General features: G+C 42.9%; 3 protein-coding genes across 5 annotated transcripts in view; 1 reads left to right on the top strand and 2 right to left on the bottom strand.

Annotated features, from left to right (window-relative positions):
• The window catches only part of WDR37 (WD repeat domain 37), a 40,153-nt gene extending 39,545 nt beyond the window's left edge, over positions 1-608 (bottom strand). For both annotated transcript variants that reach the window (XM_085227056.1, XM_085227057.1), the window contains exon 1: positions 354-608. The gene's annotated coding sequence lies outside the window, so the exon portion shown is untranslated. The remainder of the gene's footprint in view (positions 1-353) is intronic.
• Positions 609-5,095: 4,487 nt separating this feature from the next.
• Positions 5,096-9,456, top strand: LOC100549470 (isopentenyl-diphosphate Delta-isomerase 1-like). 2 transcript variants are annotated; one of them, XM_085227058.1, is made up of 5 exons: positions 5,096-5,264; positions 5,417-5,580; positions 6,533-6,625; positions 7,204-7,334; positions 7,802-9,456. In XM_085227058.1, the coding sequence occupies exons 1-5, from the start codon at positions 5,122-5,124 to the stop codon at positions 8,120-8,122; spliced, it is 852 nt and encodes a 283-aa protein (XP_085083184.1). In that variant the 5' UTR covers positions 5,096-5,121; the 3' UTR covers positions 8,123-9,456. The 2 variants fall into 2 exon arrangements, with proteins under 2 accessions (XP_085083184.1, XP_085083185.1); XM_085227059.1 differs by having other exon boundaries at positions 5,097-5,264; positions 5,420-5,580.
• A 1,075-nt stretch (positions 9,457-10,531) lies between these two features.
• On the bottom strand, positions 10,532-20,921 carry GTPBP4 (GTP binding protein 4). Its single transcript, XM_010712413.4, has 17 exons — positions 20,643-20,921; positions 20,199-20,369; positions 19,023-19,126; positions 18,808-18,944; positions 17,663-17,763; positions 17,210-17,302; positions 16,561-16,752; positions 16,412-16,477; positions 15,600-15,689; positions 14,828-14,938; positions 14,466-14,543; positions 14,306-14,357; positions 13,775-13,875; positions 12,958-13,155; positions 12,512-12,577; positions 11,258-11,392; positions 10,532-10,723 (listed from the first exon to the last, which is right to left on the bottom strand). The coding sequence occupies exons 1-17, from the start codon at positions 20,688-20,690 to the stop codon at positions 10,571-10,573; spliced, it is 1,896 nt and encodes a 631-aa protein (XP_010710715.2). The 5' UTR covers positions 20,691-20,921; the 3' UTR covers positions 10,532-10,570.
• Between the last annotated feature and the right edge of the window lie 2,785 nt (positions 20,922-23,706).

Below are 23,706 nucleotides of genomic sequence, written 5' to 3'. Positions count from 1 at the left end.
CTGGCCTGTCCTCACACACACAGCAGCACACACACAGAGTTCGCAGCCTCCTAAGCAGGCTTCCCAGTCTTCGATTGCTGCAGGACCGGATGATCCTACAGCCTCAGGCTCAGCGGTTACACAAATAATAACAGGGCAGCTCCCGCTTTTAGGGATGACCGCGCAGGTCACCTCACGGGACCGCGTCGACAGCAATACGCAGGTAACGGCCCTAGGCCCAGCCCAGCCCCCGGCCCGCCCGCAGCCTTCGGGGAACCGCTGCCGGCCGCGGGGGTCGCGGCGGGCGGGAAGATGGCGGAGTGTCCGCGCCCCGCCGAGGCAGCTGGGAGGGGGCGGCGCGGCCCCGCACTCACCTGTCAGCCCCGGCGGGCGGGCGGGCGGGAAGGGGCAGGGCTGCGGGCGGCGGCGGCGGAGGGGGGAGAAGGAAGGCGAGGAAGGGAGGGGAACGTCGGCGGCGAGCAGCCCGGCGCCGCGCTCCGACAACGACGCGCCCGTCGGCTGAGCGGCCCTCGCGGCGACATCCGGCGGTGGGCGGAAGCAACGCGCGGCTCCCGCTCGCCGCCCCGGCGCCATGGAGACCGAGCCGCCCCGCCCCTCCCTCAGCGCCGCGCTGAGCGCCGAGCGGGGTCGGAGCGGCCCGTGTGGGGCTGATACGGCACGGGTGTGCGGTTGTGTCAGCCCGAGTCCCGCCCGCTGCCTCTCTCCCCTGAGCAGAGCGGGGGCAAACGGCTGCCCCAGCGCCCGTGGGGAAACGTGCCTAAAGCACTGCTGAGATGCCTCGGTTTTTGGCAAGGAAATGCCAGATCTGTAATTCTCGTTTGTCTGCAGTGTGGCAGGAACAGTAAATCAAGGGCAAGCGCTGTGTTCTGCGAGCAGGCTGCTCGCTTTGAAGCGTACAACTCATAATTGAAATGGGATTTGTTCCTTTGGTGATTAACGCTCAGAAGCCTCCACCTCACATTCCTATTCATTGCGGCAGATGATGAAAGTCAAAAGAGGCCTCTGCCTAATTATTTCCTCTCCTCCCTCAGATGCCTGCAGCCTCAGAAGAGGTCCGTGGAAAGGCCAGAGAACATGTGCCTTATTGCAAGGGCTAAAATGATTAGCACATTTTCTTTTCATGTCCTTTCCAGCTACAGCTGTGCCAGCCGATCTCTTTTGTCTTCTTTTTCCCTTTCTACCTCCTTTTGTGCGCTCATGTCTTAATTGTATTGACACAGACAAAATCCACGAGGTTTAGCTACGTACTGGCATCTTCACTGGAGGTTGTGTTCCAAGACAAGCAGCCTAATGGCTTGAGGACTTCCTTTTTTTTCCCTATTCCCTTATTTTCACTGCTACCAAAGGCAGCAGGGAACAGAGCAAAAAGAATATCTAAATAGCTTCAAGGAGAGAGAGACAGCACTGGCAGAAGATGGACAGAAGGTGTAACAGAGCTGTCTGGGGTGGAACACAACCTCAGTAGATGCCACTGTTGACCACTTTGAATTCTCTATATAATCAGTGCAATTGCAGTTATCTCAGTCATGTCACAGCTGAAGTCCTCAGTGATTCAATCCCCAGCTAAATGTTTAAGCCTTATTATCCCTACAAAAATCACATCATCCTAATACAATACTACTGTACCATTACATTTATATGGAGGAAGAAATGGGGGGAAAAAATGTCCAGAAATCACACATGAATCCACATCCAAGATTTCCCTGCAGTAACACCTTCTCTGCAACACTCCCTCCTTCGCTCACTCTTAACAGCAGGGGGCAATAAAGATAGCACCATTTCTTTCCTGAAGAAGCAATGTGAAATACCGCAGTAAGGAAATGATGATTAAATGATTTCTTCCTCGATAAGGGCTAACTCTCACCTGAAAACCAGCAGGCCTCATATGGAAATGTGTGGCAAGTGGCACTGCTATCACACCAGCCTTGTGGCTGTTTTGGTTTTGATATGCATTCCAGGGGTAGAAAGGCACTGTTTAGTCTACAGCAGCAAGTGCAGACCAAACTGCTTTCCACAGACTACTTGATTTTTAAAAATACGCTTATATAACTATATAGGAGCCTAGAGAAATATGGGGCAGCATTAGTCAGCATGAAGCTAATCAAGAGTTAAATGAGGGTTTTTTTGTTGCTGCTGTTTTGTTTATGTGGTTGTTTTGTTATGTTGTTTTGCTTTTAAATAAACATTAGTATAGTGGTAAAAGTCAGTTGTTTTTTTTTTTTTTTTTTTTCCTGGATATCACCTTCGAGACCATCTGCAACTCTACTTCTTTACTCATGGCTGGATTGAGAATGCATGATACAAGGTTTAGGAAACTAGCAAAAGAACAGAAGATTCAAGCTCCAAAACAAACAAACAAACAAAAAAATTCCAAGTCTGTAAAAGTAGCGGGAAAAGGCAGGACCTCCTATCTAGTGCTCAAACTAAAAGAAAGAAAAACAGATCTAGAGGAGAAAAGCACTGTAGGAGATCATTTCTTCCTACATATAAGAAACTTCTTAATAACTCCTGGCTAAATGCGCTGTTTACTATATTATTTATCATCACCTTATGCTGTGCAGGAGCATCCAAAAGCTCTCTGTCATAACACTTTCCATCACAGCTGTCTATCCTCTGAAGCAAGCTAAAAGCAATGCACTCTCCTGAAAAAGGTGCTCTAAGAACGAAGAGCCAAGCAAACTGCAGATTGTTTAGGACAGGGAGGTACTACCTGCCAGAACTGATGAAGTCCAGGCTAGTGTTGGCTCTGCATCCTTCAGGCAAATATTTTCTGAAGAGTTATGACTCTGGGCCAGAAGCAGACTTCTAGAAGGATTCCTCAGGGAGATCAGGAGCTGGGTAGCTCTTTAGCTAAAAAGAGCAAACTGGCAGTCTTAAGCTTAAGAAGTGAGCAGGAAGCGTAAAAAAAAAGGCAGACTGGATGTGAAGAATGGAGAAACAATATATTTTCTTTGGCAAGTGTAGAACTGAGGATAGGCTTATTCCACAAGTCTGTGTGTTGCAGATTGAGGTCCAATGCCATGATACTCTGCATTTATTTATCCTGTAGTTTGCTGCCTTCTAGTTTAACTTCCTGGATAATTAAGATGTTCTGCTCCAGTTTGTTGGATTTGCATTTCCCTTTAACTGAGCAGACAGTGAAATTCCATCAGTGATTTGCAGCTGTTTGGATTTTCAGGTGAAATGAGAGACTTCCCAGCAGTGAAAAGAAACTGCTTTCTTTGTTTTCCTTCTTGGTACAGTGTTTGAAAACAATCACCAGGCTTCAAGAACCGCATAAATTAAATCAAGTCTTAAAGAAATATACGTGTCATTTAATGCATGTTTCTGTTTATGCAGGGTGGAGCAAAACTTCTGAGGTTTCAAGGTAATGTATAGCATTACAAAAGCTATGATGTTTTATTTTCAACACAAATAGCTTTTTGAAGGTACAGGGCAAGGCTGGAGGAGGGGGAGTGAGTGAGATGAAAGATGATACAGATGACATCAAACACCTGATCCTGAAAGTGCCTTTAGTGAAAAGCTTGGGAGATCTCTCACTTGTCTGTTTTGTGATAAGGGTTTGTTTTGATTCTGCTGTCCTTTCTGGCTGCTCGTTTATCTCTTATTATCCACTGGGAACTGGGACATGTTGCTCACAAACATCAGTACAGGTGAAATACTTTGCTTCTCTGCCCAGAGCTAAAGACAGCTGTTTCTGACAGTCAGGTTCTAAAATGCTTCATTACTAGGGAAGAAATCTCTTCCTTATACTGTAGGAACGCTCTTCTGGTGTGACTCCATCGCATAGCCTGAATAATCACTGTGCATATCCGCACATGTAGAATGACCAGATCTGAGCAGTTCACCTTGACATCTTGCTTGTGCTCGATTCCTGTCCAGAAAAGGTGTTTCTGTTTTTTCTCTATGCCTGAAAAAATCAATGAGTTGGGCAATTTTAGTGCTTGACCAACACCATAACTGTCTTCTATAAACTGCTGCTGACAGTGAGGTGCTCCTTACCTCCCAGTGTGTGGCAGGCTGTAACCTGCATGCTCAGCCTCTGCGATGGGCACAGAGCTGCTGCAGGGCAGAGAGCAGCATTCCTGAGTAAATGTGCTGAGTGTCAGCTCTGCCTCACTTACAGACAGCGCCTATGGGCTTTGGGGCAGAAGCTTTGCCAACACAGCTTCATTCTCAGGAGAATGTGCAGTCAACCAGGCTGTCTCTGTATGGATGTCCTTGGCAGTTAGACTATTTTAGACAGATTTGTATAGCTAATGTGTGGTTACATTAATAAAAGGAAGGGAGACTTGCAAACTTGACAGATCTAAGGAAAAGTTGAGAGAACTGGGATTGTTTAGCTTGGAGAAGAGAAGCCTCCAGGGAAACCTCACTTCCAATACTTGAAGGGAACGTATAAACAGGAGGGGAAACAACTGTTTACAAGAGTGGACAGTGATAGGACAAGGGGCAATGGTCTTAAGCTGAGACAGGGGAGGTTTAGGTGAGATATTAGGAGGAAGTTTTTCACACAGAGGGTGGTGACACACTGGAACAGGTTGCCCAAGGAGGTTGTGGATGCCCCATCCCTGGAGGCATTCAAGGCCAGGCTGGATGTGGCTCTGGGCAGCCTGGTCTGGTGGTTGGTGACCCTGCACATAGCAGGGGGTTGGAACTGGATGAGCACTGTGGTCCTTTTCAACCCAGGCCATTCTGTGATTCTATGATCTATCTCCCTCTGGAGCAATAAAACCAGCAAGTGAGGAATATGGTGAGAGATGTTTGCGGTACCACCACAAGTCCCAACTCCACTCGCTCAGGACAAGCGATTCAAGACAAGGCACCACCTCACACGCTAAAGCCCTACCAGGCCTCCCAGACAGGCCGCGGCTCCGCCCCGCTGGGCCGGCCCTGGCCGGAGGTTTCCTCGCTCTTATTGGCTACCTCTCCGCTATTCCCTGATTCTTATTGGCTAGTGCCTCCACACAGCCGTTTCGCCATTGGTTGTGCTCGACGCCTTACTCCGAAGTGAGTGAAAGCCCCCCCTCCCGGCGGTCCCGCAGCGCGGTGGGGCGATCGGGCGATCCGGTGACGTCAGCGCCCGGACGCTCCGCTATTGGTGGCCGCGGGGTGACGACGATGTGGCGCGTGCTGCGCCGGGCCGTTGCCGCGGGCCACCGCGGGACCGCCGTCCTTCAGGGGCGGTGCTGCCGCCTCAGCGCGTGGGGTCACCGCGAAGCGCCGCCGCCAGCCGCCCGTCTGCACTCGGAGCCGACCGTGAGGTGAGGCGGGGTAGGGCTGCGGGCCGGGGCTGTGCGCGGCGGCCTGCGAGGGAAAGCTCGGGCCGCGCTCCCCGGGGCGAGGGGTGTCCGACGGCCCGGTGACGCGGAACCTGGCGGCCCCGCATCGCTCTTCTCTTCCTCCTTGCCCTCAGCAGAGCCCGCGCTGCCGTCACGATGCCCGAGGTGAGCACGGAGCACCTGGACGAGCAGCAGGTGCAGCTGCTGGCTGAGATGTGCATCCTCATCGATGAGAACGACCGTCGGATCGGGGCGGACACGAAGAAGAACTGCCATCTGAATGACAACATCGACAGAGGTGCGGCGCTGCGACCTTCCGCCGAGCCGAGTCGGGCCGAGCGTCCTTACGGGATGCTGACAGCTAAAGCAGTGCGTTTGTGGGTGGAAGGAGCACGGCTCCTAAAGCCTTTCTCCATAGGAGAGCTGCCCCAGCCCTCTGACCATCTTCACTGCTCTCCTCTGGACCCGCTCCAACATCTCCACTCTTTCTTGTGCCTGGTTGCAGTACTCCAGGTGGGGTCTCAGGAGGGCAGAGCAATGGGAGATGATCCCTTCCCTCGCCCTGCTGACCGCTCCTCTTGTGATCCAGGGTACCATTGGCCTTAAAATGTCATATTTTAAAATAAAGCAATGTGGAGGAAGAACACGGTGCTCCACTTCAGCCACTTCTATTAGGAAAGGGTTTTTGTTGTCGTTTTAATTGATGGGCTTTCCTTTGGGTTAGTCAGATTTGTGAACTTTGCAGTTTGTGCCCTCCATCTTTCTAGTCAAGGAGAATGCTTCCCAGAAGAATGAGGAACAACAAATACAGTTGTGTTGAGGACGGGAAGGAGAATAAAAAGGCGATTGTTCCGTGTTTGAAGAAGTTTATTTTCCAGTGCCATTTTGAAATTCTCAAATCTTCTTTAAATTTCCTACACCTTTTTCAGGATTTTTGTGTCATGTCTTTTTTTGAATGTTGCACCCCACCTTAGCTCACCTGTCCATCTTAAGACTGGTGAATGGACAGAGCTTCGTGTAACTCTTCTGCTGCATTGTTCTTACACTCTTCTAACTTCATAATGTTTAGTATAAACTGGCACAGAAATCCAAGGGAAAGCTCTCGAGTTTTTCCTCAAATGCTTGCTTTTAAACACTTGAAGAATTATGAATTTAGTTTACCAGTAAGTTGGGCAGTTCCAAGCCTTACATTTTCTTTTCATATGATTCTTTTCCTTCATAAAACAGCTTTCTGTGTATTTGCTTTTTAGGTTTACTGCACCGAGCGTTCAGTGTTTTCTTATTTAATACAGAAAATAAACTGTTACTGCAGCAGAGGTCAAATGCTAAAATCACATTTCCAGGTAAGTACTGAAACACATTGCACACAGAACGTATGGCTTTAAATCAGTGTTTTAAGATGTGCCAGCCTAATTTTGCAGTGTAACTCCTGCAGAACGTAACATAAAGTTCTAAAACCTTTGCAGTGGTTCCAGGATTTACTGATTTGGAGAGGAGATACTTTTAAGAGCTTGGGATGGCTTTTATTGTGGATGGAGCAACATAATGAGAGCACTAACTTATCGATATATGTGCTCTTGGGAAATTATTGCTCCCTGGCTTGTCTGGTCCTGTTTATAGTAAGGATAAACACATACACTCACCTGTCGCAAGACACATTTAATGACATTGGAGAAATAGTTTTGGTAGATGTAAAGAGTGAGTGTTTTAATTCCTCTGGTTAAGAACAAAGGAGTATTTGGTAGAGATAAATCCAGAAGTATGCATAGAAAGAAGAAGAAGGGGTAGAAATATTCTCCTTTTTATCTGACTGTCCTCTATAGATGAGAAACGAGAATGTGGTGCATCGATTGCTCTACATCTCAGGGCTTTTGTAGCAATTTGTAATGTCAAAAGTGTACTGATTAAAAACTTCTTTCAGATTGCTTTACCAACACTTGCTGTAGCCATCCGCTGAGCCACTCACTGGAACTGGAAGAAAATGATGCCATTGGAGTTCGGAGAGCAGCACAGAGACGAATGAAAGCAGAGTTAGGAATTCCTATGGAGCAGGTAAAGGAAGGAGAAAGGAGGGGGATTCTTAACAGCACTAAGAATCTTCACATCTGGCAGGTGTGAAATCTAAAACTGAATTTAACTTTAGAAATGCAGAGGATGTGATGAATTGGAGAATTCTTCATTTATTCTGGAGTGTCAAGGGCCAGGTGCAGATGTTTGTTCATCACTGCTTTCCTAAGCGTACGTTAGGCTCTGGTAAATATTATCTGAACTTTACTGTAGTGGAGAGATCTGGTCAAAATATTATAGGGTAAGCCCAACTAGAGAAATGCTGTGCAGTTTACATAGTCAATGTATAATAACTTTTTTCATATTTTTTTTTTCTTAAGAAATGCATTGCAATTGTACACTTGAAAAAATAATTTCCTAGGAAGAGAGCAGTGTCTGGTAATTGTTCTGTGCTGCCAAGCAGTTCAGTTATTCTGCTTTGCTGCTGGTCCTAACGTGTGTTTTGGTTGTAGGTTACTCCGGAAGAAATCTTCTATCTGACACGAATTCACTACAAGGCCAAGTCTGATGGGATCTGGGGTGAACATGAGATAGACTACATCTTATTTGTGCAGAAGGATGTAACGCTGAATCCTGATCCCAACGAGATCCAGAGCTACTGTTATGTGACCCAGAAAGAACTGAAGCAACTTCTGGACAGAGCCTCGAGGAACGAAGTCAAGATTACTCCCTGGTTTAAACTAATAGCAGAGACCTTTCTTTTTAAGTGGTGGGATAACTTACATAACTTGAACAAATTTGTTGATCATGAAAAAATACACAGAATGTCATAGCTGCAGTGAGAGATGCTGAAGGCTGAAGTGATGTCTGTGTGGTAACTCGTGACTCGAGTGCAGGGAAAATGGCCCACCTGGAGCATGTTTAACAAGTGACTTTGAACAGATGGTTGTAGCCAATGATTTTTCCTATCTCTTCACCTCTTCTTCCATCCCAGTAATATAAGAAACCCCCTTGATTCATCTTTCTGTTACCTCATGTGGTGCTAAAGAACCCTCAGCCTGCGTGTGCCCAGTTTGCTCTTGCTGCCTTGCAGACTTGCATGTGCTGTAAGGGAGTGTGGGCACTTCCTGCCCAGCTCCTTCGGTAGAGATGGTGCATTTTCAATTTTATATCAGTGCATCTTCCAGAATGCTAATTACAAACCCATGTGAGTTCTGCACTGATGCGACAGAACTAGTCTGTGAAGAAAAACAATTAATTCAAAGTGATCAGGAGTGCTTTAATTGCAGAACAGATCTCTCTGGCTGCTGTACTGTGTAGTTAATCAGATATGTGAAAGCTCAAGTAATTGGATCATCTGTGTGGACTGAATTTCACTTTGAACTGCTACACAATGTGTTATAGCTTTAGATAATAAACACTGATTTTAAAATTCTTTTTAAAATCTTTCTAGCCATCCCCTGCCTCTTTTAGTGAGCAAATACTGCACATCTTTAATTAGAAAGTAATGTTTAATTACCCTAAATGTAGATGGTAGGTAACTACCTACTGACCGTAGCCTGTCCTTGGAGAAGGGATGTGCATTGGAGAGTCTTCCTCACCTTACAGAAAACAAGGCAGCTTGAGACAAACTTTTTACTGCAACATCTGATTTCTTCCCAATGTCCTGGAAAGCTCAAATCTCCTGAACTCCAAAATTCAAGACTGAGAATCTATAGGCATACACAAAGTCTTAATTTCAGTTAATTAGAAAAATCTACTAGAGGGTAAGAGCTAAGCCACAGCCACCCCACATAGATTTCTTAAGTTAATTTCTTTGTGTTTTCTTGGTGAAATAGGGTATTTTCCATACTGATTCCCCTTACTTGTGAAACATGATTTCAACTAGTCTGTGTTTGATGGCAAGGTAGATTTAACTTTTCTAGTTTGTTGCTCATCCCAGTTGTGTCCATAGTTCCACACTTAGAGGTTTTAGGCCAAGCTGTTGTATGCTGACCTGAAGCAAAGAATGGTGGAGGAGGGAATAGCAATGCAGTGTAACAGCTGTCTTGAATTTGGTTTCATCAGCTACAGTACCTAAGTAGTCTCTTCTGAATAGCTTTTGAAATACCTGCCCTACTTTTAAATGTTCTCTTAAGGCTGACTATTAAAACTGTTAACCTAAAAACCTGGGCTGGGCTTTTTCTTTTTAGACATGGGAACAAAAAGCTGACTAAGCACTGAAGTGATATGGTTGGGAGTGAACAAGGTGTGGTTTTATTTTACCACGAGTTCAAATAAGCAACTCGGGGCAAAAGCTGGGAAACCAGCCTGCCATAGAAACAGTGAGCATAAAGAAAGCAAAGTTTTGCCAAACACTTCTTAAAATCCTGTGAACAGTTCTAAGTATTTTTCTTTTCCACACTGAACTTCCTTGCAACACAAGAAGTATTTTTAATAACAAATCACATGAAGGGGGACAGACTATAAATGGAAATCCATAAAGGTAACAGTGGTATATGCAAGCTGACACCTGAACACTCCACAGCACTGATTTTGGCTGTGTTAATTTTCTTCACTAATAGCTCATCCAGTGCTGTATTTTGGATTTGTGATGAAAAACAGTGTTGACAACACGATGTTTACCTATTGCTGAACTGAATCAAGGGCTCCTCTGCTTCTCACACTACCCTGATACTTCAGAAGCTGAGGAAGCACAAAAAGTGGGGAGGGGACACTGTCAGGACCACTGGGCCCAAATAACCAAAAGATTCCATACCACAGGACCTTGTGATCAGCAACAGAAGCTGGGGAGAAAGGAAGAGGAGGGGGGAAATCCCATACTGCAGGGCATCACCCTCAGCAATGAAAGCTGCTGGGGGAGAGAAGGCAGAAGAGAATTACAGCATCTGTCTGCCCCAGTAAGTAACCATCACATCTGATGGAGCACTGCTGATGCAAAGGGCCTGCCAATGGGAAGCAGTGAATTAATTCCTTATTTTGCTTTACCTGTGTGCACAGCTTTTGTTTTTTCTACTTAACCATCCTTATCTCAACCTAGGAGTGTCATTTTTCAAGTCTATTTAGAAACAGCTTCTGCCACGGCTATTGATAAGTCTCTCACAATCCTACTGACTCACTGAAAACTCCAAACTCCTGTATCAGAAACTCTCCCCCTCTGAGCTTCAACTGTGTCGCCCACAATACAAATGTGTGCTTTTGTTAATATTCTCCGTTATCAAAAGGAAAAACAGGACTAGAAATTAGTTCTAATAACTGTATGCTTTAATTCAGAAGACTGCTCATCTTCTCTGTGTTTTACCAGATTTCCTCTTTCCAGCCAGCAGATGTTTTGGCTTGGTGTCAAAGATGTGCCTGTCTGCCTCTCCTTTCCTGCCCAGGCGATTCATTTTCTTTTGAGCCTTCTTTGCCATTGTCTTGACTTTCTTCACCATCTATTTAGAAACAAGCATACAAACACGGTGAATGACTTCCTCAGTAGCTCAGGTAACTAGCTTTACCCTTTAAAAAAACACAAAGGATTTTCTAGGACATGAAATAATACTTGAAGTAAGCAACCATCTGCTACTCTGTAACACTATCAGTATGACACTAATCTCTCTTAAAAGCAAACAAAACTGAACAAAACTCTTCCCCAGCACACTAAAAACGCAATCATGCTACGCTCAAAACTCCAATCTTATTAAAGGGAGAGCCCTTCTAATAGGTTATGATGTACAGCTTTTATCATTCTTTCTTCATACTTAACATTTTAAAATGTGCTTTCTTTGTATTATTACATCTGAAGTTAAAAAAAAAAAAGCTTATTCATTCTTAAGAGCAGAGAGTTCAGAAGATCAGAAGACAAAGCTGCAAAGAGAGATGAACTCTCAACTGCACAACGGCCCTAGTATGAAGTTTCCCAGAAACCAGTTTAAGTACAACGATGCTGTTTCATTTGCTGTAGAAGGTAATTAACCCTAACAAACCTTTTCGTCACGCAGACCAGAGACATCCCGTGGTGGACGAGAGGAGCTGCGGCTGCGTGCCATAGATTTAGGGGTTTCAGACTCATCACGTTTGCGTTTCCTTGTAACACTACGAGACCTTCTGGCATAATGGGCCTGAAATCCAGAACAGTACTTGGGTTATTAACAACAGAAACAATCAGCTCAGATACTCCATTTCTAAAGAGACCAATAGGAAAAAAACAGAACAGGAAGTAAAATGCTACAATACATTGTCAATGGACAAATGGTTCTTTTGGATACTGAAAGACAAAAAGATGTGAAGTTCCACAGTTATTCCACAGTATCATATCTTACCAACTGTTGGTCATTGTCTCACAGTAATATTCAAGTCCTAGTGAATACTATTATACCCTTTTCAAAATTAACTCCAGTTTTATAAACCTTTTTTTTTTGCCACTTCATCCATAAGGATTAAAAAAAAAAAAACAAAAACACAAAGGAATGAATAGCACTACTGAAGCAGTTCTGCAACAGCAACAAAACAATGACAAACCCTGCTCTGATTAGTGGCTGTTTACAGGAAAAAAACCCAAAGAACTATCACCATACAGCATAAATCTCAAATTCCTCTGCATGGAGATAGCAACTGAATCAACATGGCATATCAGCCCTGAGAAGCACGAATGCTTACTTCAGATGTGCAATGTTGACATTCCTTGTTTCAAAAGCCTGTGTTCAGTTAACGAATTCAAGGTCTCAAGCTTCACACAGCCATACTACTGCTGGATTTGCTGTACAAAATGGAGTAGTTCTTAAAATTTATGATAAAACAAAATGGCTCCCAAAGGTTCAAGGTACTTTGACTGCCTTACATAAAAAAACTCCAGCCAAGCTATCAAAACTTCAGTTATAAGTCCCAGCATTAATGAACTGTAAAAGGATCAGCTCGATCTGTCATTATTGCTAATTTTGACACAGTTGTGTCTCACAAAGCAATCATGACAATCGTTCAGCCAAATCCTAATCTTGAATCCTACACAAATTGCAAACTACTTGTAATAGAATGCACTGTGTATATACAGGAGTGATTCTATTCAAACATTAGCAAGTTTTCAGCCAACACTCAAAAAAATAGCAGTATCGACTGCCTCCTATTTTCTTCTCAGCAGATCCCATCTCTCTCATGCCAACTGCAATGTGCAATTCAAGCGTCCTTGAAAAAAATGCTGATCTCCTTCAGATGAACACAGTGTTAAATTAGCAGAAACTTACATCATCTTTATTAGTCATGTCAAGTCCAAGATCGGTCATTTCTTTCTCTAGCACCTTCCGCTGCACCTGGAAAAAGAATTAGCAAATTGTGTGTGTTTCTTCTAAAGAATGATGTTTCTATCTTACTTTTGTCTTAATATATTAAAAAAAAAACACTCAAAAAAAAGCAACCCAATTAAACAAGCTGAATTATGTTTTTAAGGAGTTTTTCTATAATATATACGGAATCTTACAGTAGACTCACTTGTATAACAGGAATAAAAAAGGCAACTCTTACTTGTTCATTTTGTTTGGCACCCCCCCATTATTTAGTTATCAGAGCTTTAAGGAGCACTTCTGTGAGGGAGAGGGTCAAACATGAGAAAAACATCAGTGCCAGTACCCCAAATAACTACACATTCCCACACAGTTACTGTACATCAGCAACTACAGGGTTATCTACTCACCTTTTTAGCTGTTCTGGGCATCCTTGGACCTCGAGTGTCTTTTTCCTTTGACTGCAGAATTTTCAGTTTCTTTTTTTCTCGGATCTGTTTTGCCAATTGTCGGATTTCCATCATCTCTTCATCTTCACTTTCTGGTTCGCTGTCATACTCCCCAGCAGCTTCTCTCAGCTCTTCTTCTTTCTCTAATTCTTCCAGTTTCTTAGAAAAGATTAAATGAAAATCGGGATGTTCATCAAATCTTAGACTTATAATCCTCAATGTAACTGTGCCACTTCTGGCAACACAACCTCAAAAAACCTTCTCTCTCTACATTTACCATGATTCTGGAGCACTAGCAAACCAGACAAACCCAACTGCCCAACCAGCAGGCTCTGTAGTCTGTACTCACAACTTCTTCTTAAGGACCAGCAAGAAATAAGAATGGGGCTTGTTATTACATAAAAATGCTGTAGAAATTGAGAATTCAGTCTATTTCCTTCAATAGCATGCTCCAGCAAACAGAAATTAGATGGGTTAATTTCTTATTATTAATAATACATTTTGATAACTACATTCCTTCCAGCAACAGTCAAGGAGTAAGAAAATACAACTTTCCCTGCAAACCTTTGCTCTGATAAAATAAAGCAATTCTCCACCATTCTCCTGAAATTGTGACTTTGGTCACTCAGAAAAGAGTGTCCTTTCTCATGACAAGTGCAGACAAGTGTGGAAGAACTGGTTTACAAAATACTGTTTTTATCTATGAATATCGTATCTTAAAAAAATAACAAAGGGATGAAGAGGCAAGAAAGTGTGAAAAGAATGACAGAAAACTCACCTTCATTATATCTGGATCAATGTAATCAAGGATATTGTGACCTTGCCATATCTCTGGAATCTTATCATACTTTTCAGATGAATTCATTAAGTCCCAATATTCTAAAAAAAAAAAAAAAAAAAAAAAAAGTTAATAAAAAAGATTAAGATAATTTCAGAGTAGAATGTTCAATGACAGAAAACAACAGATCACAATAAAAAAAAAACAACATATCCCTAAATGGGAAAAAATTCGCAGTATCTCTGACATATTCACAAATCCTTCTGATCCTCTGTCTGCTGCCAAATATTGTTCAGGAGTCACAAAGTCCAACACATCAAGAATTAATGAGATTAAAGGGAAAATTAACCTGAACCATCAGACCAGCCACTCAGAGGCATCAGAAAACATGAAGAATCAGTGACCATCACCAGTTGTGGAACAGAAGGACTACAAAAGTGGCACTCAGTTGAAAGGAATCCATTTTAAGTTTTCTCCAATAAAATCAAACTTTCCTGACCAACAATAATACTGACTTGTATAATTACTTACTCTGAAGATCCAAAACATAATCATCTCCCATTTCAAGTTCAAGATCTCTCTCCTGCAAAGACACATATGATTTTATAGAGCTCCTAATTTTAAATCCACTTGCTAACATTAAGTATTTTAAAACCATCTGTAGATTTCCTAATTAAGAGATACCACTTACTGATTTCCTCTTGGGTGTATCTACTTCCATGCGCTTCTTACGTGCTATTGCTCCCTCAGGTATAAAAGGCAGCCGCTCCTGAAGTTAATGCAACAATTCACCCCAGGAAAAAGGAAAAAAAAAAACCTGTCTGAAACATTTCTTTTAATAATACTGCAAATCACAATTTTAATGTAGTGTGTTTCTAGAGGAAATGAAGTCCCAAGCTGACTAACCTATCAGCAAAGTCAGTTGTAGATAAAAAAAGCAACAAGAAAATCTCAACATATATTTCATTAATGTGTTAAGCCAAGAAAGAATTCTAGTCCTATTGAATAGGACTAGAAATGGAAAATATATTAAAGTGTAAACATGCAGCCTACCTTGTTATCTCTTTTGGCTGGCATGGCCAAGTGTAATCTATTCAACACTTCATTCACTTTATTTCCTTTCATTTTAGTATCAACACGATGGGCCAGCAATCTGTCACAGGCCTGAAAGTGCACGAGGCAACATAAGGTAAGGAATGAAGTCATCCTGATGTGACAAGTAGCACAGCAAGGTTTAAATCCCAAGTACCCAGCTTCTGTCTAATCTTCTGTCTCACCTTTCTAGCTCTCAAGAAAGGATCAGCACATTTTATATAACAAGTATCACGAGTATATGCAAATGATCCTGTTTTGTTGGCATAACCAATATTTTATCAGCTGACAGTAAGAGAAAGCCACAAGACCCTGAAAAGTCTTACAAAAAACAGATTATATCTAACACAGTGCAAACCATTACATTTCCCTTTGCACCTAATGTGTTCAATGTGCTATTAGGAACACCACACTAAAAGCTTTTAGCACAGTTTAACTGACAATAAAATCTAAGCTCAAAGAGGGCAGATTTAGGTTAGATAGAAGGAAGAAGTCTTTTACATTGAGAGTGGTAAGGCTCTGGAACAGGTTGCCCAGAGATGTGGTTGATGGCCCCTCCCTGGAGACTTTCAAAGCAAGGCTGGATCAGGGCCTGGGCAACCTGATGTAACTGTGGTGTCCCTGTTCACTGCAGAGGAGCTGGACTAGATGGCCTTCAGAGGTCCCTTCCAACTCTAAGGGTTCTATGATTCTCTGATTCCTTTTGAATGAAATTGAGAGAAAAGAGACATACTTCTGTTTTAACTTGCATCACACCTTCTTCTGTTAGGGTACTTGTCTCTATTACAGAAAATCCTTCTGCTTCAAAAGATTCAAATATTTTCTGAAATAGAAATATTATCACAAATAATTACATTCTGCCTATTTCTTAATACACCATTACACCAAGGATTGAAATTTTAACCCAGTGGCAATATATGCAACTTGTTACTGAGGAACTCTATTAAAATGTGTTTCTAAAAAGATGACAAATTTTACAATTGCAGTTCTATTTAATCTGTTGATTTGTAAGTAAATAACCACTTCCTATACAGCAACTGTAAATGACACATAAATAAAACAGAAAAAGAGATAGAAGGAAAACACAAACTGCATGTGTCCTCAAACTTGTAGATACAAAGGAACTGTATACAGAACTGCTGCCCAGTAGAAGCTCCTATTAAAATCAGCTCAGTACCACTTATCAGTCTAGGGCTCATTATCTCTAAACGACTGAAACAGCCCCTATTGAACAAATCCATTAATTCCAACTACAGCAGTAATTAAAAGATCTCACAGTGTCTGAGATTTCTAAAACTGCTGAGGAGTTGCTTTCAGTTTGGTATTTACAATACTCTGGTAAGTATGCATACTAAACAATGCAAGTATACACACCAGGCATAAAGGTCAAGACTTGGAAAACTACCTTCCAGTACACTATTAAATAGTTAAGAAGTGGTCATGTAATTTTTTTTGCCCAATCTAAGTTCTGTCAGTCCACTAATTGTGCACACAGCACTTCTGTTAATTTTGGAAGAAAGACAGGGGTGGGAACATCAGGCTCACCCGGCTCTCTTCAGGAAGTTCTTCAATTCTCTTCACATCACATTTGTTTGCAACAATTATAAGTGGCTAATAAAGAGAAAGAACAATCACAATCCAAGCTATCACATTACAAAAATACTGATTTTACAAATAATGTAAGCCAAACTTACCTTGTTAGCAAACAATGGCTTAATATTTCTGAAGAGTTCCACTTGTTCCTCCAGGCCGTGCCCACACTGCTCAGACACATCCATCACATAGAGCACAGCAGCACGCAGATGTGCGAGCGCAGTTATAGCCTGCATCTCAATGGTGTTCCTGTCCTCCAAAGGATGGTCTAAAATACCAGGAGTATCTACGACCTAAAATTATCATAATTGATACACTGGTTTATAACATATTTGTGATTTCTTGTCCGTATTATCTTCTGAAGACTGCAGTATTCCTTTCAGTCATAAATAAGACCACAAGCTCAGCTAAACTGAGAATGTGGAAATACAAAAACAACAGGTTTCAGAGTAAGAAACAAGAAGCAAACAAATATGGACAGCCCTGCCCCCAAATGGCTCTGAATTTAATACTGACAAGAAGGGACCTGGCCTTACTCAGACATTCCAGTCCCAATTCTTCCCCAAACAGAAAACGTACACATATGTGCATGTTTTTAGAACAGATTTGGACTCCTATCCCCACCTGACACATAGCAGCTCTCAGGCAAGTGTTTCTCACCAAGGCACAAAAATGTAATTCAGGTTGCAAAATGGCAAATTGTAACCAGTTGATTCTGGCAAGAAAATGCAAAATGATACCAGTTCTTACCTGCCAGCGCAGGTATCTGTAATCCATATGTCCCACAAACAGAGATTTGGTGGTAAAGGCATACGGCTGCACTTCTACATCTGCTCTTGTAACCTTAAAACAAGATTTATTAGGACATTTACTGAATATTTCCTGAACTTGCAAGCTGTGTATCATAATCATAACTCACTGCATTTGCTACAGTAAAGCTAAAGAATGGTTATTTGGGCTGTTTCTCTGCAATCACTCATCATTTTCATCAGAAAATGCATTAATCATATACACACTAATTTGGGAAAGATAATAATTTTATGAGTGGAATCTGCTCTAATTTTACATATATCCCTCCAGAAATTTCAGTCAGCCTCTATTCACCCATATGAATTTGCTAACCCTCAGATCAGACAGTGCTATAAATTTTATTCTACCTTAAGTAAATGGTATCTCAATATTATTTAAAGAAAAACCACACACCTTATTTATAAAGCTCGACTTCCCAACATTTGGATAGCCACATAACAGAAGAGTTCTTGTATTGGGATCGATGGTTGGCAAACGAGACAAATGTTGTCGCACTGAAACATTTAAAAGATGTCTGAAATATTTGTCTTAATTCACATTTGAATGGAAGAAAAAATTCACGTTAAGTGTTAAAACACAGCTCAGTAACTTTTCTCAACTTCAGAAACTGATGAGCAGTCATTTATGAAAATGTACTGTTGTTTTTTAACTCCAGAAGTTTCACACAACAAAAAAAGAAATTTTACTTCACACATGAAGACCACCGTCCTGTAGGTAGACTGCGTCCACATATCAGGTAGCAACAGCCTGAGGTAAGCAATAATGAGCCTGAAATAAGGACCTCTGCTTGGAAAATGTTTAACAATATTTGATGATTAGATTATTAGAGGGCTAGAGCACCTCTCCTATGAAGAAAGGTTGAGAGAACTGAGCTTGTTTAGCTTAGAGAAGGCTCTAGGGAGACTTCATTGTGGCCTTCCAGTACTTGAAGGGAGTGTATAAATAGAAGGGGGAAAGACTGTTAACAAGAGTGGACAGTGATAGGACAAAGGGGAATGGTTTTAAACTGAGACAGGGGAGGTTTAGGTGAGATAATAGGAGGAAGTTGTTCACTCAGAGGGTGGCGAGGCACTGGAACAGGTTGCCCAAGGAGGTTGTGGATGCCCCATCCGTGGAGGCATTCAAGGCCAGGCTGGATGTGGCTCTGGGCAGCCTGGTCTGGTGGTTGGTGACCCTGCACATAGCAGGGGGTTGAAACTAGATGATCATTGTGGTCCTTTTCAACCCAGGCCATTCTATGATTCTATGATGAATTTTTCAGATATATAATTGTGAAAATAATGATAAACACAAGCATAGCTAGGATCTTTAAGTGAGTACAGAGATTTTGTAACTATTACTGACACCATAGCATTTTAAATTTAAAATAAGAGAACTATTTAGTTGAAAATTAAATTCTAAATGTTTGGGGGTTTGAGAACTATTTCATTTTCATTACCTACATTCTGTACCTAACACATTTTCCTGCTTTTAACTCTTATTCTTCATACGAATAACAATGTACTCTGTCTTTATATTCCTGCATTTATTACACAAACCTTGTTCCAAATATTCCAAGCTTTGTTTCTGCCTTTTGATAATGGTGCACATCCGTCCCAGAGCAGCACGTTTCAGCTGTTTGCAGCGGTAGAGAGAATCCCCGTACTTCATCAGGCGCACGTAGTCCTTCGCAACGCTGCAGGGACAGCAAAATAGGAAGTGATGCAGCAACCAACCTCACACGTACAGAACTGAAGAAAGAAATATTCCTTACTTGTCAATCAGATTCTTGGCAATATTAATCTGTCCCAAAGCCAGCTTGTAGTGATCTTTGTCGTACAGAACGTTCATCAGATCCGCATAAAAAGGATGAATATCCTAAGTCCAAAAAAAAAAAAAAAAAGAACATAAAATTAACCTTATTTTCTTGAAGATGACAATTTCTTGGCAACTATGTAAGTTCATTTTTTCCTCCAATACAACAAAACAAGTGACAATACAACCCAAACTATTTTCATTACTACCTCGTCTAACAAAAATAACCCCCTTTGTCATTACATGCATTATTGTCAATACTTTGAGTTTTTATGCAATGATACCTTGGACTGGCTCAGACCAAGTTTCCATTTTGTCTTTTGCACTGCAAAATACTTTCAGATTTCAACTTTGAACTTTCCTCTATTGAATAATGAAACTGCAAGAAGCCTGCAGAAGCAGTTTCTAATAGTAAATTCATCTTATAGCAGAAACACAGTAACAGTGTTAACTCCTCCTTTTGTTTGAGTGCTAAATTACAGGTAAGATTGGATAATAAGGGTTTATTCAGTGTCCAGATAAATCCCCTGGCTTTCCAAGAAAGCAACACCTTAAATTCTTCTAAACGAATTATTTTTAGCTATTTACACACTTATGTGGAGAAATTTCATCATGAGATATTAAAACGCAGGCGATATTTGCAGGAATCCAGTGAGTATAAAAACAGCACGAAAAATTAGGGCTGCAGGTGAAGGGTTTAAGCACATATATGAAGCTACCCATAAAGAAGCCCCAGTGGGCACCTGGACACAGCTGTAGTTGGGAAGTTATGACCACGCACACCGTGTCAGAGTGCATTTCCAACACTATCTCTGATGGGGCTGAGAGTAACATTCATTTTGCCACCTGAAGTGACATTCCTGAAAAACCGAAGGTGGAGGCAACGCGATGTGCTTGGGTACCTCCAACTTCCAGCACTGCCAACAGCATTTCCAGCCAATAGAGTCAAACAGCCAAACCTCTGCAAACACCCACAGACACAATTTACTTCTCTACACACTTCTATAGAACACATCTGCCCAAATTTATTCTCATCAGGACCTGCTGGGCACCACTCCGACCTGCAAACTGCAACTGCTGCAGAATTATCCCCAGTTACAGAAAGCTCCTTTGTGAGCACTGGGGTTGCACTTACATCCAGCTTAGGGAAGTCTGTCAGGATCTGGGTCAGCCGGTCGTGGTAGTTCTGCTGGGTGTACTTCACCTTCCTCATATAGAACTGCCGGATCCGATGGATTTGGTAATGCTTGTGAATGACGGTCGGGGTCTTCCGCTGAGTCTTGGACAACGTCAGATCGATGAAGTCCTGCAAACCAAAGCAGCGCGGTCAGCTACGAGCCATCACGATGTAACAACGCGATAAGCACCCGCCTCCTTCTGGCGGAGACCCGGCAGGCGCCCGCACCCCGCCGGCACGGAGCAAAGTTCCCCGGCCAGGCAAGGAACAACCCGGCCCAGGGCCGCACCTCAGCGCCATCAACGGCGGCCGGCAGCCGCACGGCGCGGAGCCCAACGGGGGCAGGCAGGAAGGAAAAAGGGGGGCGCTCTCCTGTCAGCGCGGCACCGCGCGCGGCCGTACCTTGGCGGACGGCACCACCGTGATCTTCTTGAAGTTGTACAGCGCCATGCCGCCCGATCAGCGCCACGCCGCGGGAAACAGGAAGGCAGTCCTCAAGTCTCGCGAGAGCTCCCGGCTTCCGTCAGGGCGGCGCGGTCTTGGGTTGGTGAGAGTCTGTCCGACTGCGCCTGTGGGCGTGCTGGTTACATGCGGCTGTCAACCGCACCGCCCTGCAACGTGCCTTGGGTGGGTGCTTGCAGAAAGGAGCAGAGCTTCCACCTGGGGAACTGTGCGCGTGTCTGGAGGCACCAGCACGAGAAGGATGTGGAGCTGTTGTGCGGGTACAGAGGAGGACCACAAAGATGCTCAGAGGGCTGGAGCACCTCTCCTATGAAGACAGGCTGAGGGAACTGGGCTTGTTCAGCCTGGAGGAGAGAATGCTCCTGGGAGACCTCGTTGCGGCCTTCCAGTACTTAAAGGGGACTTATAAACAGGAGGAAACCAACTTTTTACACGTGTAATAGTGATAGTGATAGGAATGGTTTTAAACTAAAAGGAGGAAGATTTAGGTAAGATGTGAGGGAATTTTTTCACTGTGAGTGCAGTGAGGCGCTGGCACAGCTGCCCAGAGTGCCAGAAGCTGAGGACACCTGGAAAAGCAAGGCCCTTGGTGGTCTGAGTGCCCAAGATCAGCTACTTGATATAGCTTACACATCTTCTTCTGGCAAGCTTTCATGCTGCTCAGGAAGAGGATCAGGTAATTCCAGCTGACTGTGTGGAGTGCTGTTGTCCATCTCTGGCTGTATTTGTGCTTACGGCAGGGACAAACCCAGCCTTCATTCTAGTTGGCCATGGGCCTATGGAGCAGCAGCAGCCTCCTGGCTGGCTGCTGGCTTTGGAAACCCCAAAAATGCATGCTCTCACCTCTCATTTTGTTATTTTTTGTTCATGGTGTTTCTTTTTTTTTTTTTAATAGTAACTTTTGGTGGCGTGTCTCACACTAAACTGTAAGAGCTTTCAGATAAAGGTGTAGCCTGAGTGAATTCTGGAGCAGTTTTTTTTGTGTATCCCCTGTGTTCTGTCCTTTCTTTTTTGCATATCTCCAGCAAACAGTGAAATCCAAACACAGACCAAAGACATAAAATTGAAATACACTTAAATGCAGTGTGCTTGTCTGTTCCTCTTTTTTACTTGACACGGATAGCAAGTTGACCAGATGTACCAGATGTTTGTTTGCACCAAAATACATTTGCCTTAAATGAATTATGTGATACACTTTGGAAGATGAGTTAAATGAAAAATTGAAAATTCTCTCCACACTTTTTCCCCCTCTCTCCATAAAGCATGACATTTTCCCCTTGAGAGAATTTAGTTACCTATTATTCTATCACTGCACATTTTCCTACAGTATTAGAAATTAAAATGCATAATTCCTTCTGCATTTCCTTTATTTCACTGCTCTACTAATTTTGCTGCAACACTTCAAACAGCCATCCAGTGCAGTAGAAATTTTAAGGTGCTTGAAAATTAAGAGTTTTTCCACTCAGACAAGCCAGTAGTTAATCCTTTCCAGAAATTAATTTCACTAGCAAGTATATGAACACCATTCAATCATAAACATACAGTTAGAACCATCCCATTTGCTGTAGCCAGTCAACAACACTACAGCTGCCCTATTATGATGAGTTTGCTGCTTCGTAAATATTTTTATGCTAATACTTCTGTCTGCTTTTCTGAAGCATTCTTGAAGCAGTGAGAAATGACTTCATATTTTATTTGTATTGTGCCTTGCCTCCAAAAACATAGTTTCATAGAGCAGAAGGAGCTCTTCTTTAGGCATATCCACAGGTATCCCAAGTTTCTGGTGCTTTTAGAGCAGCTAATGACACACAGCAAGACCCAGATCGTGTTTTGTGCTGATTGTCCAGAGAAGCACTTGGGAGAACAGGCCGTGGGAATGGACACCACAAGGGAACCAAGGAAGCACTCTAGCACAATACGTGTGATGTTGGCACATCACTAGCTGTGACTTTAGCTTAATATTCATAGTTTCTCAAAAATGTTATCCCAATATTCCCAAAGTAGCCTTAAACTCAGGGTATTTGGTTTGCATTTAATGCGCACAAAGATTTTTGTGTGTTGGATATACTTAGCAAATAGATGTGCTTCATTTAGACGGTCCAAATCATTGCTCTCTTGTCCCACAAAATAAAAAAACCAGTTCACAGTTACAGAATCACAAGATAGCTGAGGTAGGAAGGGACCTCTGGGTCCATCCCATCCAACTCCTGTCCCAGCAGGGCTGCACAACACAGGGTGTCCAGCACCACATTCACACAGCTTCTGAAGATCTCCAAGGATGAGACCCCACAACCTCTCTGGGCAAACTGGTCCAGTGCTCCATCACCTGCACAGCACAGAAATGCTGCCTGGTGTTCGGTGGAAACCTCCTGAGTTCAAGTTTGTACCTATTGCTTCTTACCCTGTCAACAAACTGCACTGAAAAGAGCCTGGATTGATTGGCATTGTTTCACGTATTTGTACCCACTGATAAGATCCCATTCGTATAGTTATCTTTCATTCTTTAAGTACATTGGTTCTATAGAATCTCATCCAAATAAGTTAGTTTCAATCATTTCAACAGATTGCTATTATAAAGTCCTCTTTGGCATCAGTCCTTATGTATATATGTGTTCAAAGTCTTAAAGTTTTAAATCTAGTTTACCAGGCACACACTGCACACAGTGAACAGTCTCCAAGCAAAAAGCTCATCGTCCTCTTTTCTTATCAGAAAGTGTTTTGGGTGGGGTTCATCAGATAACCTGTTGGTCTGGCAGCAGTACACATTCCCTCTCATCCTTTGATTTCAGCAGCTGAAGCCCAACTAACTGGCTGGCCAGAAAATATTAATTCTGGCAGCCATTTTATTTCAGTGGGATTATTTGGATTTTGGTGAGAGCAGATGAGAAAGAAGAAACTGCCTTCCAGCCTGAGAACCCAGCCTGGGAACTAGGCCTGTGAACCAGAAGCATCCCTGAGAAGCACCGCTGCCTCTCTGAAGCGCAGCTGAGCACCTCAGAACTGG

Source organism: Meleagris gallopavo, chromosome 6, assembly GCF_905368555.1.
Source record: "Meleagris gallopavo chromosome 6, MGAL_WU_HG_1.1, whole genome shotgun sequence".
NCBI lineage: Eukaryota > Metazoa > Chordata > Aves > Galliformes > Phasianidae > Meleagris > Meleagris gallopavo.
Note: the sequence above shows the minus strand (reverse complement) of the source record. Positions and strands in the feature narration are given on the sequence as shown.